At 48.4% G+C, this 17,042-nt stretch overlaps 1 protein-coding gene across 3 annotated transcripts in view; it reads left to right on the forward strand.

Moving 5' to 3' along the window:
• The window catches only part of SLC4A4 (solute carrier family 4 member 4), a 140,374-nt gene that overhangs the window by 32,798 nt on the left and 90,534 nt on the right, over positions 1–17,042 (forward strand). For all 3 annotated transcript variants that reach the window (XM_059843563.1, XM_059843565.1, XM_059843564.1), the window contains one exon: positions 10,128–10,201. In XM_059843563.1, the coding sequence (XP_059699546.1) occupies positions 10,128–10,201 (74 nt within the window). Of the gene's footprint in view, positions 1–10,127; positions 10,202–17,042 lie in introns of those variants that run through there.

Consider the following 17,042-nt stretch of genomic DNA (forward strand, 5'->3'; position numbering starts at 1 on the left):
GAGCCTGCTGATTAGTGTCCATACAGCTATGACAGCTGTAAATTCCACCTAGCACATTCCAGTCAAATCTGCCGTTATTTTGAACCCTTTGTGCCCTGTACTGGACGCCAAAAAGGAGTGTCCTCATTTAACCCCAGCCGGCCACCAAGTGCTGCACCACTGCTTGCTCGCTCCCACGGCAGGAACTACAACATTGGTCAGTTCCCATGTGTGAATTGTGTGTTTCCAGCACAAATCCATACTAGATCCTGAGAAGAAAATTAGCTGTACCCCAGGCAGAGCAGCAGAGAATGTTATATCCACTGTGGTTCTTGAGGATAGCTTTGAGTTTATCGTTCCTAAAACAGAAGTAGCAACTCTCACTTTATACAGAGCTCTGGAGGAAAAGGAGAGAGAATGTGGGACCTATTAAATATTTTTTATAGCGTTTGCTCATGTTAAAACACTGTGGCTTGAAACCCTAATGGGTAAAGGGCTGAATTGTACAGGCACATGGGAAATCTGAAGAGAACATTGAGGAATGCCTGGGAAGTTCATGTTCATGGACTAATGATCTGGAGTCAGAAGGAGCCACCTGCCATGCAGAGAGAGGAGCTCAATGCAGTGACAGACTTGTGTAAGTGGCAGTAGAGGAGGCTGAGAAGCTTCCTTTGGTGAAGAAAGATGCAAGTGATCTTAATTTTTTAGGTTTTCTCTATCCAGAGAAGGATTTTTTTCATAGTCCATTCCTAGAGCAGATGAAGTTTTTCAGACCCTGAAAGAAGGACTGATGTTAAAGTCTCATTTTGTCTTCCCTAGCAGAAGTCTGCTTGGCTTTTTGTCCAAGCTCAGTAGCCATTGTACTGGTGGTTAGGTTACTTTGGAGGCCACGGGGCATCCTGCAGCAGTGCTGCTTATCAGCATCGCTGTGCTCCTACCAGCTTTGTGCCACGGGTTGTTCTTCCAGACAGCACTGATGGCTCACAAGGAAGGAGTTCAGAAGAAGTGGCTGTGAGTGCTATTTGGCAAGAGATGGCTTTTCAGCTCTCGGGTTGTTGTTTTCTTCACAGTCTTGTTTTAGGCTGATCTGAATAAGTCTATTTTGAGCTGCCCTTAAATGGATGTCACATAGAGGACAGTCTTGCTAAAGCTTGGGAGTTGCCTGCTCAGCAGTTGGGTTCTGCACTTTTGGCCGTGCTTGGAGGATACAGTAAACGCAGCTTTAGGGCACTGAGAACCAAATTAAGAACCCGACTGCCCCATGGAGCAAAATGCCAGTCCAGAAGCAAACGGATTTTGCTGGTGGGGTGGGTTTGGCATTGCTAAATGGATTGCCTTATGCAGGATCATGCGTTGTCTGCTCATAGCACTGTGCTTTTATGCTGCATCATGTTCGTGCTGCTGGAGCTGGTGTCCTGCTGAAGGAGCCCGTATCGCTGCGCTGCTGACTAACGCCGTGAGAACGCGATCATGTGCCCTGCCTGCCCTGGGCCAGGCTCTCATTAATGACTAATTGGTCTGCAGGGCTGGCTGTAGGGGTCACGGGCTGGCCCGCTCCTCGCTGCCATCACGCGCCCCAGCTCAGGCGTCAGGCGGGCCAGCACGACGCCCCGCTCTCACGAGCTGCGTGCACCCAGGGGCAAGGGGCACCCGAAGGTGATGCTTTGCTCCACGCTCTGGTGACCTTTGAAGTGTAGAAAATCCCCCTCTGCTGTCTCTGCAGGCCCTGTCAAGTGTGTGGCTGTGTGGATGAGCTCTCTGTGGGCTAGTGTCCATAGCAGTGAGGTTCCCCCAGTGTCACATCCCAGTGGCTGCTTGTGCTCTGGAACAGCTGTTTCCAACCAACCTGCCCCTCTGATACCACGTGACATTTTGAGGAGGGCAAGTTTTCCTGCCTGTGGGTAGACTATATAATATCTAGTGATATAATATCTATATAATGTCCCGTGATAGCCAGACACCACGCGTGTGGTTGTCCCAACAGCCTGATCACAGCCCCCAGAAGGCACAGCAGATGCTCTCCCAGGAGCAGGAGCACGATCTGTGGCCATGTGGAAAGCAATTGTCACTTGCAGTTGTGTTTCTGCTTAGTGATCCTCGTGGGTATCACTTGTGAGGGACCTGTATCCTTCTGGCTTTGTGGCTTGTGCTGGTGTAATCAGTGTTTCCTTGAGCACTTGGCACTCTTGGGAGACAGAATGGCTACCTGGGTCCGTGCTGCTCTGGGCTGTGACTGACTCTCTTCTGACTGGAGCTTAAATTGGTGGAAGTGGTGAAATTCTTTTTTTTCAGTTCAGTCTCAACTTATAAAATAACTTGCTTTTGCATTTCACTCCCTTTTCTCCTCTTCTGTCAGGAAGTATTTCTTTATCTGCAGTAAGCTTCCACCAGCTTGTGGATTTGTGGTTTTTTGGGGTGTTTTTGTGGTTTTTTGTGTTTTGGTTTGTGTTTTTCTTTTCTTTGGGTTTAGGTTGGTTTTTTTTTTTTCATTTTTTTCTTCCCAGTGAAGGCAGTGAGGGCATTTAGTTTCAAATCTGGCTGTTTGTGTTTCTGACTCTCAGGTCTGCATTAGTTTTGAGTGACTATTATTGAATTAGGATTTGATGCATGCACCAGGACCAATGCCAGTGACCTTCCTTTGATGAGATTTTGTCTCATCACCCCTGGGAATGGTCACTGTAAAGTCTTCTGGATGAGCAGCTGGCTCTCAAGTGGGGATGAGGTCCCAATTCCACTGTTTTTTTTCCTTGTCTAATATTTTTGGGGTCCTTTCTTCTGCCTGAGTTGTGTGTGTGGGCTGACATTTGGTTTGGATGGCTTTGCCTTTCTGTTTAAGTTTTACAGCAGTGTGCTCTCTCCACACTCCTTCGGAGGTGAGCTCAGGTGGTATCACATCCCTTCTTACTTTGGAGCAACTGCTCCAAGGTGGAAGAATTGCACTTTTACAGAGACCATCATCTAGTAACCAGGTAAAGTTTGCATGATTTGGGATAAGTGAACTTTGAGGAGTTCCTGCTTGTGTAACGCCGTGCGAGTGGTTAAGCAGATTCCCAAAATGATCCATGTTAAAAATATCCTTGGTGATGCTGGATTATGTTTTTGAAACCAGCATATTGTGAATCCATGTATTGCTTTAGAATGCCAAGAACTGGATCAGAAACGCTGCGCCTGCACTCTGGGAAGTGCTGAGAGTGCATTAGCTCCCTTGGCTGCTTCAGATGTGTCCAAAATGTTTTATACAACCAGGCTTTCTGCCTCTGCCAGCCAGAGCTCCGGTCTGGATTGTGCTGGATCAGGTCTTGCCTGTCCTTCTTGCAGCAGGAAGCCAGCACATGCCCTGTGCCCATGTTACCATCTGTGGTCCAGTGATTTGTGGTGCTTTTAGAGGGGCTTCAGCATCTTGGAGGTGGTTGGTGGGACAATATACAGCTCTAGGAGTTGTGCACTTGACAGTCTGAAGCCTGAGGGAAGGGAAAAGCTTCAGACTGTAATTCCAGAGATTAAGCTATGAGCTGGTCTCACACTTTTTGTGTGATGTGATTGCTATGGAGAACTTTCCCCCCCCAAAAGCAATCACAGGAGAGGACAAGTGCAGGAGCTAGCTGCTTGCTGGGGAGCCAGGACTGAGCGTGCTGGGTTGTTTTCCCTGAAGAAAAGCAGCCCTGGGCGAGTGGTGCCCGTGGTGTGCTGCCCCACCCCTCATTGTACACACTGCCTGTTCCTTTGCCCAGTGGGAAATGAACTTAAACCCAGCACCGCCCAGCCCAGATAACTCTCTGCTTTTAGACACAGGACCGGGCTGCCCACTCTAACATCCTCATTTATAGTTGGGAATTTGCCTCAGGATCAGGTTTCCCATGCCTTGCTTTTGGAGATTCCAGGTGAGCAGTATGCAGCAGATGGTGGAAGTTGCCTGCAGTTGCTGTTTCTTTGTCTGGGTTTCTCTATAGGTGTATCCAGATCTCCCATACTTTGCAAATTGTGTGCTGAGCTGATGTAAAATACACCCTTGAAACATTGCTCTGCTTCTTAGCCCATGGTACCTGCTCCTGTGTGTGACACAGCACACTTAGTCACAGATTGCTCAAAAAGAGCTCTTACAGGAGCCTGGAACAAGGAGCAGCTACTGCATAAACCAGCATTGGTTTCAAATAGATGCGCAGTCAAATAAGAAGTTGCCTCTCAGGCATAAAACTGTAACAAAAATATTGCAGGACATGACATTGTCACGGTAATAAATAGCCAAAAATAGTTCAGATGCCACGGGCTGGCTTGAAATAATAATTTTTAGGAAAAATCCACTGCTGCTTATGAGTTTAAAACTTGCTGCCACTCTGCCTCTAGAGAAAGCTTTTTTTTGGTGATTTCTATTACACCCGTTCCAGAAAACAAAGCTACAGAAATGTCTGGTTTATGTTATCCTCAGATACATTCATAATATTTGCAGTCCAGAATCACTTCTTCCTGTGGATTCATCTCATTTGATTCCATCCCCCAAAGCTGCTGCCAAAGAGCAAGCTCGAATTCCTTACAGGGTGTCTCTGTACCTTTTCCTGGCTGTAGCTCCATGAAACACTGCAGATGGATGTGGGATGTGTCAGGAGCCAGGTGTTCAGCAGCAGAGATTCACCCTGTCCTGGAGAGGGGCTTGCACTGAGATCCTGCAGCTCTCAAATGAAGCTGGAGTGCAAGGCAGCCTTGTTGTTGCAGAGTCCCCAGCTGAAGAGGCAGCTGACTTTATCAGTTTTTATAGTCCTGTCATTTTATGGTAAGTCATGCAATCACAATGAAGCCAAGGCTTCAACTGTTACACCTGCCCTGGCATCCAATGACAGCGTTCCCCTTACATTTCCCTGTGTTTTGATAGTGTTACTTTATTGTTTGTGCAGAAGAAAGCTGTAACTTCATTCACTCCTAATTGCTTTTCCTAGTAGTTACTTCATTTTTGGAACATAGCCAGCTTCAAGAGTTCTTCCGAAATTGTCGGAGATCAAAATTGAAATCCAGGTGATGGAACTTATTTTGCCATCATGAATTCAAATGGTTCTTATCTTGGTTTCAGGAGGGTGCTCTCACAGACTTCACCTGTGAGCTGAGATAAAACATTTAGAGTTCTTGACGTTCCAGTCTGTAAGAGGTTTTGAACACAAGATTTAGTCAAGAACTGAGACTCCTATTTAAATCCTGTCACGGGACTTAATTTCAATCCCTGAGGACACCTCCGTAGAGGGAAACATTTCACCTAATGAGATTATTTAATTGGGAATTTATTTGGTTTATAAATATTATGGTGCAAGTTCTTTGTGCGCAGAGCAGAGGGTTCTGTCCTGCTTTGCTCCGGGTGAGTACAGCCTTTTGCTGAGAAAGCTTGTAAATAAATGCTGCTTTAGAGCTGACAGGGGAAAATGCATCCAGGATAAATTTGGCAACATGTTCCAAAAGTGCATCAACCAGGCTGTGCTGAGTATAGTCAGAAGCTCTTTTTTTCTGTGTGATAGGGCCCATATGCAAGTATGTGAGAAAACCAGAACACATCAGGGCCATAAAATGGAATCAGTCACATTAGGTCTGTTTATTCACGCATTTGCATATGGACTGTGAGAGCATCAGCTGGGACCCAGTCTCCTTCCTGGTTTCCTGTTTACTTGGCCACTACAGTTGCAGTGTCTGAATGCTTCACAGGTTGCAGAGAGAAGGAATAATGTTATCTCTGTCTCCCCCCAGCCCTCTGACAGAAGCGGCCTGTTTGGCTTGCTGACTCATTCCTGCACTTGGCATCTAACCTGGGTGGCTTGGTGATGGCGCTGGGTGTCACTGCCAGGGAAGCCTTTGGTGGCTCTTCTCTCTACTCAGGTCCAGATCTCGTCTGTGGGAGCCTTCAGGTCTGCCTGATCCATCTCTGTTGATCCATCTGTAGTTGAGGGTTGGATGATGCTGGTTGTCACAAATAGTGTTGGTTACACCTGGGGTAAGCAGTGTGGGGTTGTGGATGTTTCCTACCAGAACAGGTCTCTCCTTTCATGTTTGGGGGTATGTGGTGTGGGGGAGCAGTTTGTGGTAGATCTGGGGGTAAACCTTGTGGGATTTGGGACCTGCCAAACAGCTTAGCCCGCGATGCCCTGTGCACCGTAAGCTTGGGTTTGTCTTTTCTCCAGCAGCATCCCCATCCATGCCTTCCCACTCCACTTTGATCATGGTAGTTTTCTGAGGAAAACAGTCTTGACAGGTGCTGTGCTCTGTGAAGCAGACAGAGTGGTTGACTCTGCACGCTCAGGAAGATCTTTTTTCCCTCGCCTTTCCTGGGAGAGTGGAGAGCTTCCCACACCTTCCTGGCAGAGCCGTGGCCCGGCGGGTGCCGTGCGGTGCGGCTGGGCAGGCTCCCCGTGGGCTGACAGCTCCCACCGATCCGCCGGGAGCCCTGCTGCCCGCACTGCTGCTCTGGGAGCTGGAGCTCTCCTCAGCCCCTGACCCACGCCACGCCCCAGCTCGCTGGGCTGCTCTGTAATGTGACTTTCTCACGGCTCTGTGTTACGCTGCTCCAGTTACGGAACTGGCTCCGTTTCTTTTTCCTTGTGCAGTTCAGTTTGCTGGGGTTTCTTCCTGATTGCAAAAGCCGTTGGAAATGGGCAGAATCGTAAAAGCTTATCAGTGAGCAGTAACTCTCCCCTCTGGCTCCCCAGCTCTGTTAGGCATTTATTCACTCCGGCGAGTTGTGACTCCGCGCAACATCTCGTGTTGCCACATCAGTCCTTTTTATTTACGCCAAACACCACTTTCCCTCTCTCCTGCCCTCAGTCTTCCAAGTTTGGCAGCTCTGGAGCCGAGCAGCCGGGCGGTGGCAGCACTCCATCTCCCGGGGGAGCTGGCGGCCGGCCGCTGCCTGGAGTAGCGCGGGAACGCTAACTCCGAGGTTACTCGCTGCTTTGCGCTGCCTGCCCGATGCAGTGCGAGGGTTTGGTGCTGCAGCCAGAGACCCGCAGGAAGAATTCATGTTGTGATGAGCAGAACAGATGCTGGCAGGTGAGCACAGCCGTTAGCAAGTCCGGGATCCCTGCTCGTCCTAAATTGGTCTCGTTCTTGCTGAGTAGCTGGGCAGAATATTTCTGTCAGCTCTCTGCCGGCGCTTTGCAGGCAGAGCAGAGTTGCTGCTGGCCGTGTGTGACTCTTGTTCAAATGCTATTGACACATAACATCATTTCTAAAAATGTTTGGCACTGATCTGATCATTGGCCCAGAGAGGCCAGTTACTCAAGCAGTTCGTGTTTTTTCACCAGAGAGTATTCTGTCAGACCCTGAAAATAGAAGCCCAATATTTTTTAATTTTTTTCTTTTTAGGTTTGTTTCCAAAATGTTGCAGCAGCAGTCACGAGGATGTGGATCTAGACAAAAATTGCCTGAAAACCCCTTTACCTTCCAACAAGGAGTTGGTAAATCAGGCTTAACCGAATTCACATTTCTCTTCAGAGGCCCTAAAAATTTTTACATGCTTTCTTCTCTCCAGTCCGTGTGTGTCTTCATGGGATAGTGGTCTTGCTGTAGTGCTTCACCAACAGGAGTCAGACAGTCTTCCCCTGAAGACTCAAGGGAAGATTTTCTTGTTGTTCCACGTCACTATTTTTTTTTCTTTTTAATTTCTGCAACTCCCATTTCACGGTATTTGAAAAATTCCAGGAGGCTGAAGTAGTTTCCCCGTGCAAATTGGTAAAGGATGTTTTCTCGCTAGATTTTGGCCCACAGAAATCCTGTGATAATCTGAGAAGGGCAGAAAAGACCAAGTCAAGGGAGGTGGTGCTTGGAATCTAATCACTAAACTCCTGTGGATTAGAGCTGGGGCACTGTGCCAAGGTGGCCCAAGCTCTATTCCTGGCCCTTTAAACCCCCCAGCTCCTTCATATACGTGTTTCAGGGAAAGCATCAGCCTTGCTGAGCAGTTTTCCAGCCCTCTGGAGCTAGAAAAGCATGGCTGTTAAATGTGATAAACCCATTCCAGGCTGGCAAGGTGATGTTCCTGGGAAGCTGGGGGCCGTTCCCACTGCTGTGGTGATGCTTGGGAGAATGCTCTGCTGTCATGGGGAAGATGAGCAGACATTCACACAGGGAGATGGCACCTGGTGAATTCTCAACACTGTATTCCTTGCAGGCAGCGGAAGTTGCTCCTTTCCTTTGCCTTTCTCTGCTCTGCTCTAGAACATTGCTGCTACTCAGTTTCTCCATGCCTGGGCTGATGCTGCCTAGGCTGGAGCAGCTGGCTTTGGGACACACGGGTGTGTTACACACCTGCACGTGTGTGAGTGCCCAGGGAATGGAGCTGAATGCCAGGATAAGTACAAACTTTACAGAGAAATAAACTACTCCTGTAGTTTGTGTTTGCTCTGGAAATCCAGTCCCATCTGTCCCAGATGTTTCCAGTTGAGTTTATAGCAAGGAGCTACTGTGCTGCTTTGCAGGAAAAAATAATTAAAAAAATATGGGGCTGTGCCTTCACAATCACTGCAAACAGGCAAGGGTATCCATGGGATGTGTTCCTTTCTGTTGCATTAGAAAAGATGTGTAAATAGCCTTAAATAATTTAATGAAGAGCTGGAGCTTTCAGGGGAGGCTGGTGTGTGCCTGAGTGCTGGCTTGGTGTGCTGTGCTGGCAAGGAGCACGTCGCACCCTTCTGCACCCAGCGGCAGCTGCTTGGGGAATGGCACCTTTCCTAGCTCAGGGAAATTTCTGCTTCAGATCCTCTGGCTCCTGGAGTTCAGGCAGAAACAGCCTGTGTGAAGGAGGAGCTGGCTAAAGCAGTGGAGGAAAACTTGGCAGAGGTGGGAGAGTGGCTGCTCAGGTACTGCTTTTGTGAAATGGGACTCTGGTACTTCCTTTTGTGGCTGAGTCTTATTTTTTACTTTCTAGTTAGGTAGCCAGGCATTGGCATGCAAGGTAGACACCCTAAGGCATTCTGGACTCTTGGTATTCATCTGTTCAGTATTTATACCCTCCTGAATTTGAATATTCCATTAAAATAATCTGCAGGTGTTGCTGCTACTGCTCTCAGAAGGATCTTGAATGGAATATGGATGGGAGGAAGTTTTGAAGGCCTTGTCTCACTCTGAACCAAGTTTGTTCCTATTCCCCTGAGGGAATATAAGGAAAAGGTGTTGTTTTATGCCTGATTTTTGGTATGAAAACAAGTGACCAGCTTGGTCTCAGCTGTATTAGGATAGAAAGCGACTGCCCAGTAGTGAGCGGCAAATGTGTACTTAGCCTCTAAGGAGATTATTTAACACAGTTCCAATTTTGTTTATTATTATTTTATTATTTTTGCATTTGCTTGTCAAGAGTGGATTTGCAGATGTACCCTCGGAACACAGGCAGGGTCTGACTTTGTGGGGGAACCACAGCAGCAGGAGCTGTGGGCGGCTCTGCCGAAGCACGGCGATGGCAGAAGCGTGGAATTAGGAGTCTCTGCTGTCCACAGAGGCAGATCAGAGGTGGAGAGAAAAGGGGAGGGGAAGGAGGGCAACCACTAAAACCCTTCCCCAAATGGATGAATGAATGGGTGACACACATAAATGACTGCTGTGATGATCTGACTTACTGTAGCTCGGTCTCGGGATAATCCTCATATGTCAGATTTCTGTAAGGCCAACATGTGACACAAAGCCGGGCTCCCAGCAGACAAGTGTGCTGTGCTGCTGTTAGGGGCTGTGCTTGGAGCCCTGTGGGGTGTGCCTGCTCCCCTCCCTGCGCTGCTGGGGCGGCATCAGAGGCAAACTGCCATCCCACCAACTCTCAGTTCCTGCATAGACAGCCCCAAGCCTGCCCGTGTGGCTGTACCTTTTTGGAGAAAAGAGGAGGCGGGGAAAAAGGCAGGCACAACAAACAGGAAAGCCCCCAAAGACTTGTAGCTGGGATTACCTTGTTCACACCTGTCACCACTGATGTCCTCTCAAGGTCAGAATTGGAGCTACGTGAGGCCAGCTTAAAGCGAACACCATGTGAAAGGAGCTCTATGAAGGAACAGCAGGCACTGGAAGGAGGACTGGAGTGCCCACAGGAACATGAACAACAGCTTGCAAGTTAACCTGCCCAGGACTTGGGCTGGTTCAAACAGCTCGCTCCAGGAGAAGTCTGAGCATTCCTTTTTTCTTTTCTATTACTATAGGATGGAGGACGAGGCAGTACTGGATAGAGGGGCTTCCTTCCTTAAACATGTATGTGATGAAGAAGAAGTGGAAGGTAAGAGACTTGGACTGCTGGGGAGGAAGGGTGCCTTTGCTTTGGTGTTTGTGTGTAGGATGGGCACAGCCAGAGGGCAGAGAACTAGGGTGCCTTTGGTTTGCCCAGTATTTCGTCCTAAAATTGACTGAAACACAGGTACGCTTGGTCAGGGTGGAAGTGACTTTTTAGAGAAATCCTCATTTCACTTGGGGAGTGAACGTCGCTGCATGCTGCCGGCACACACTTCCACTTCCCCCGAAGTCCTGTTTGCTGTGCCTTGCATAATGGCTGGGAAGCACCAGAGCTGTTTGCTTTGCTTTCCTCTGCAATAGAGTTTTGAGTGCTTGCCTATCAGCGCTGCAGTCCTGAGCGTGGAAATCCGGAGGCAGGTGGAGAAGCCAAGTGGGAAAACCAGCAGAATTTGTACCAAGTGTCAGGGTGGACTTAAGGCAGGAAGTGAACATTTGCCTGGGTTATCCTTTGTGCTCGGGAGGCAGGAAGAGAAGGGTTTTCCCTTGAAGGAGAACGTTTTAACAGAGAAAAGAGTTTCTTCACTTTATAGGGAAAGAGTGGCCTCCCTTGGAAGTGTTTTTGTTTTCTCACTAACTAAAAATGTTGTGAAATCCCAAAGGTAAAGGAATTTAAAGGAGTTTACTTCAAGTTTGTTCCTGGAAAATGATGAAGCTGATAGAAGTGAGTTAATGGCAGCAAGTTCTCTTTTCCTCATTTTCTGAGGATTGATTGTCTATGGGCTTGATAAACTAGTAGGGGAGAAGAGTAGAATAGGGTAGGACTTTACCTAGAAGGGAGAGGATTCACCTTGCAGAGCTATCCTTCCCTTCCTGACTTCAGGATATAATTTTATTCTAACTTCTTTATTTGCAAACAAATGCCTGTGGCTTTTCAATTGAGAATGTGTTGAAAGGTGTAGAGTTACAGCCATGTCATTGTCACCAGTAATGGACAGGAAAGGATCCAGCAGTAGGAGAGGAAATAGTCTCTAAAAAGAGGAGTTAGAACACTTCCAGCAAACCAAGCCAGTCCTTTGCACCAAAAAAACCTCTGTTTTCTTCCTGTCTGGAATGAAGTAATCTGTGCTCAGCCACTATAAATCATCGTATTGGGTTTAATGAGGCTGTTTGCTGTCTGCAGGGTCAGGTTTGTATTAGCCTTTTGCTTGTGGAATAATTGACACTTTGGCACAGCAGAAACATTTGAGGAGGGAGAGAGGATAATTTTTTTATGTTTTACTGTCTTAAATGTTGCTACATGCTGTTTTGTGGTGCAAGGGCCACACGTGATGCTCCAGGAGAATAATGCAAGTGGTGGTTGGTGATGAGCACAGAAGGGTCCCTCTGACTGTCTGCAGGGGATGTGGTTACTGCCTGAAGCAGTGTTTGTGGCTGTGGTGTGTTGATATCCTTTGTTCTGATGTGGATATCCTCCTTTGGTTCAGCTTGTCTCGCAGGGGGAATGAGGAGCGGAGGTGAAACAAGCGCTTCTGATTGTGCTCGACAGCCTCTGGAGCTGGAGTGCTCGGCTGAGCCTCCTCAGAGCCCCGGGGCTGTGCAGCCAGCTCATTCCCTTGGGCCTGCTGAAGGCAGCCTGTGATTCCTGCCAGGCTCCTGGGAGCAGCCCAGCTAAATCTCCTAAGGATCCAAGGCCAAGGCATCTGTCAGGGTCACAGGGCACGTATGGTGCATGGGTGGGTCAGCCAGGGAGCTGCTGCTCAGCCGCTCTGCTCTGTGCAGAGTGGGACAGCCTGGAATTCTTGGCGTGCCTGGCAATCTGGGGCACTGCAGCAGTGCCTGTAGGCATTAAAGGCTTTGGCACTTGGGAGAGATCTTATTTGTCTCCATGTTTCCAGCCTCAATGTTTCTGCAGTTCTCTGTGTGTCCTTGGCTACATCTGTCTCTCCACATAGATCTGTGTAATGTGTGTGTGTGTTCAGTGTGCACCCCGGGTGCAGTCATGGTCTGCATGTGTGGGATCAACTGCACGCTCACAGAGTGGTTGTGGTTGGAGCTGATCTCCAGTTTCAGCCTCCTGCCATGGGCAGGGACACCTTCCACTCGGTTGCCCCAAGACCTGTCCAACAGTTCCAGGAATGGGGCAGCCACAGCTTTTCTGGGCACCCCGTGCCAGGGCCTCCCCACCCTCGCAGGGAAGAATTTCCTCCCAGTATCTAATCTAACCCTGCCTTCTGTCAGTGTGAGATCCAGTGGAAGGGCCAGACCTTTGGCTGGTGCTTGGTGCAGATGCTTTTAAGTCCCTGTTAGATTCCTGCACTTACAGTGGGGGGTGTTTTAAAGGAGGCAAGTGTCTGTCCAGAGACTTAATTTCACTGAAAGTGAGTGGAGAGGAGGCTCTTTCTTTCTCTTCTATGAGGGGAAGGGGAGTTGTAACCTTTATCAGGAGAGAATGGAAGGACTCTCCAGCAGATCATTATAATATGCCTTGGAACCAGGCTGCTTTTGCTGCTTTGTAAGTTGCTTTGAGTTCAAAGAGGCAAAGACAGAATTTTGAAGGTGTCGCTTTGAGCATCCCTCTTTGGTGTGTTCCTTGGGAGAAGAGAGGAACGTGGCTCACTTTGTCAGTGATGCCCACAGGTTATGTCTGTGGGATGGAGATAGCAACTCCAACCACTTCACCCACCAATTTGATTATGCAGTGCTGCAGGGGAGAGGGAAGGACTTGGCTTTTTAAGGAGGGGTAAAAAAGGGCATTTCTGGTCGGGAAGGCATTGAGACATTTTCAGGGTGGGACAGTTGTCCCTTGTGTTAACAGAAACTGTACATACCTGACAGAAGAATGTCCCTTGGGCCTGCTTCCAGGGATTGTTTAGTCCGTCCCTCAGGTGGCACCTCACCCTGGTCCTACACTGGAATGTGTTGCTGTGATATCAGCTGTTGACATTTGGAAATTACTCCACTCCAGCTCCTCCCTGCTGCCTGGATCCACGAGAGGGCTCGGTGGTGGATTCGGTGCATGTTAGTTAGGAGGAGTTGCTTGGCTGGAAGTGCCCAGAAACATGACCTGGCGAGCCAGGGGATTTGCCCAGGTCTAGGGCAGAGCATGAAGGAAAGCAGGTACCAGTTGGCTTTCCTGGGGGAAATCAGGAAGAGGTACTGCCCTGAGCTGTGTGAGAGGACCCTTCCCATTCATTCAGAGCACTGCATGTTCCTTTCCTTGAAGGTAGTAACACTGTGCTGCTGTAATGCCCCTGTGAGGAGTGCTGGTATGTGTGACATAAACAGATTACTTAATAACCAATTTTGCAAGAGGGGAAAAGTAAAGCTCCACCTTATCCTGCGAGATAAGGTATTCTTGGCTCTCTGAGTGGAACTTCCCCCGGGCTCGCTGCCACCCTGGCTCTGTGGTGGGGTGGAGGATGCTGGGTTTGAAGTCCGATGACTCCACTGCAAAGTCTGAGGAGTGCCCCAGGTCCATGTGTTAAGAGAAATGGGGAGCAGCATACCTGTCCTGCCTTCCAAATGATGGGCAAATGAAGGGTTTTGATAGCACCTCTCAGCCCTGCTGTGGGAGTGAATTCAGGAAAATATGCTGTTAGGGGAAACTTTTCCTGGGTCCTTTTATCCTTGTGGCATTTACTGTTGTGCTCTGCAGAGAGGCTAACCCAGGGATTTTGTAACAATGTTCCATAACTACTTGTTCCATTTTAGCACTTTCCTCCTCCTTGCTTTCTATTCTCGACCCGGTTGTGTCATTGCACTTTGCTGGTAGAAAGCTGTGTGATGCCATAAGCCCAAGATTAGTTCTTGATGGTTGGATCAATGAGGAGAGAGGTTAAAAGGGCAGAGCTAACTGTGAACATCTTTACCTGTAGTAACAGCAGGCCAACAGTGGGAAAAATGAGCTGTGTTTGCCCATTTACTTGGATTTCTTTTTCTCCTCTCAGCCCTGCCCTCTGTTTTTGGTCTGTGACTGTAGGCAGACCTTCCTCCGTTTTCAGAAGTAACCAGATGACCTGTTTCATATCAAAGTCGTTAATTGCTTCTGAAAGAAATGTGATTAAAAAATTAATCAGGTAAAATCTGATCACAGAATGTGCTCATGAATGTTCTTTGGTACCTTTAATTTATATATAGAAGCAAACCAGGCTGTGTTTTGCTTCAGTAAAACTGAACTGGGCTTTACTCCTGCAAAAGCCAAACTCAGAGGACTCCAGCAGTGCCTTTGTGCTCTTTCCAAACAGCAGCTGGCTCAACTTCCCTGTGAGGATGGTGAGACCCTGGAATAGGTTGCCCAGAGGAGCTGTGGCTGCCCCATCCCTGGAAGTGTCCAAGGGCAGGTTGGACAGGGCCTGGAGCAGCTTGGCATAGTGGGAGGTATCCCTGCACATGGCAGAGGCTGGAACTGGGTGAGCTTTAATGTCCCTTCTGACCCTGACCATTCTGTGATTCTGTGAACTTGGGAAGGCAGGTGGAGTTTGGAACCCAGGGCTGCTCCACACAGCTAAGTAAAAACCAGACAGGTGGTTTAGATCTTCCCAGCTTTGAAACACCCCGATGAAAGATTTCAGGTCTTCAGATTCTTTTCTTTCCAGCTTTAATTCCCCATGGCACTTTTCAGGAGAATGCTTACTCTTGGCAGCATCCAGCAGGTCATTGCATGGAATATCATTCTGGTCATGTCGCTGTCCTTGCTGTGCTGTCAGCAATCAGCTTTAGCTCTCAGGGTGCTGGGTGGGCTGAGGAGGTTTTTGATGGCCACCCACTCCATGCTCAGTGAGAAAAGCTGCAGTCTGGGTTCAGAGGCTGATAACTGACTTTACCTAAGGCAGTGATAAGTTGGCTGTGCCGGCACGAGAAGTGGAGAAAACGTTGTAAGAGCAGCTGAATCAATAGCTGGCATGGTCTGCCCCTGGTGAAGGAAAGGTGGTGGTTGCTCTGCAGTGGTGATAAGTTTTGTGCCAGCATGTGTTGAGCAGGAGGTGAAGGAATGGGTTTCCATACCATTCTGACAGTGAGTCATTTTTTCCCAGCTCCAGTCAGTTTAGAATCACAGAATCATTGAAGTTGGAACAGAGTTTTAAGATCATCAAGTCCAACTGATTGGAAACTATCATCAGTTCTCTGACCTGGCAGTGAAACTAGTTTTGTTGGGGCCCATGCCAGCTAGAAAGGTGGCCTTCACGTGGCACCTTGCAGCCTTGGATGGGAGCAACTGCTCCCATTTCAATCAGGATTCAGGTCTAGGCTTGTTTGACCGTCTGCTCCCATCTTCCTCTGCCCAACAGCTCTTTTTTAAGGTACAGTAACACTGGATATAACAGTTCAGCATGGAGATTGAAAATCAGATACAGCCTTTGCTCATTTGTCAGATGTGAATCCCAGATGGGCTTGTGAGCCTTCCTGGATTTAAAATGAAAAGGTAACCCAAAATGTGTTGGTCATGTTGCCTGAGCTGGGGCTAGGTAACACTGGAGTGTTGTTCCCTCTCTTACCTGTGCTTCTCATACCAGAACTGCCAAAGCTGGGCTTAACCTGGAAACTGGTGCTCGGGCTGTAGCTCGCTGGTTTGAGCATCCTCCCAGCCTTCCTGGAGCCCTGTCCCCTCCTTTCCTTCTGGTGATGTTCCTACTCTGGTAGCAAACACCAGACTGAAACAGAGACTGAGAAGGGGGCACAGGGACCTCCTGCACTCCTTGAAGGAAGCCTGTGCTGCTGGGGAGGCGTGGGGCCCCTCTGTGTGGGCATCACTCTGTTTGCAGTGTGGCCCTCTGTCAGACTCCTGTCTCAATCAAACCACAGCCTTGGAATTGAGGGTTGCTTGCAGAGGCTTTTCCCAGAGAATGGAGGCAGCTTGGGATGCCTTAGTCATCATACCACAGCTCTTACTTCTCTTGGAGCAGGTTCTGAATCCTGCCTGCACCTGTGAGCGTGAGTGTGTCAAGTACAGCTTGGTGCTCAATTCATTCAGTCTTGGTAATTAATGAGATGGAAATAGGAAAAGATTTTCAGCCAAGATGAGTTCTCTTGACTGGTCATTTGGAGCATTTTGGAAGGGGACATAATTTTAAAGGATGCCAGAAATCCAAAGGTACCGTGCTTCCCAAGACCTAAATCCAACAGTCCAGCACAGATCCCCTTCTCTGCCCTGTTCCTCAGAGCCCTCCATTCTTCAAGTTTTCTTCAACTCTTCTTTCCATTGAAGCCGAGCAGTTCTGGCCAGATTAGATCAGATCACAGCAGGACAGGTTCAGTGGCTTTTATAACCTCTCACAGCTCCAAAGAGGAGAGAAAGAAAAGCAGCTTATGGGGCTGTGGGTAAGAGTCTCGCAGTGGCTTATGTAAAGCTCAGGGAGAATACCCCCACCACATGCTCATTGTTCTGTCTGAACAATGCCCACCCCTTTGTTCACCGCCACCCCCCTGACTGATTTTGTTCCATCTACACAAGCAGGGTTTCTGGGATCCTCAGGAAGAAAATGGAAGACCTTATTTTATTTCATTTTCCTGTTCAGATATTTTTTATTTGAATTTATGTGAGCTCTGTCTTTTAGAGCCGTCCTGTTGCTCAGATCTCACTCACCTGTTACACATGCTTTGCTGGAGTGGCCTCTGAATCTTGTTAGGAATCTGGCAGGTCCAGTCTGGGTCATGGATCATCTGTTTGGAACAGAGGAGTGCAAGCTTTAGGCAAATGGCTAGGTAGACTTCCCTTCTGTCTAACTATAGCTTTGTTACATGGGAATGCTTTAGATGCTTTTTGAAGATACTGGAGTGCTAGAAGCCTGATGTTACGGAAAAAGAGAAAAAGGTCTCCAATTTCCACACCGTGTTTCCCTGCACAGCTCATTCCCTGCCCTCATAGGCATTTCAGTCAAGGACTGCCT

The sequence above is a fragment of the Haemorhous mexicanus genome, chromosome 4, assembly GCF_027477595.1.
Source record: "Haemorhous mexicanus isolate bHaeMex1 chromosome 4, bHaeMex1.pri, whole genome shotgun sequence".
Taxonomy (NCBI): Eukaryota; Metazoa; Chordata; class Aves; order Passeriformes; family Fringillidae; genus Haemorhous; species Haemorhous mexicanus.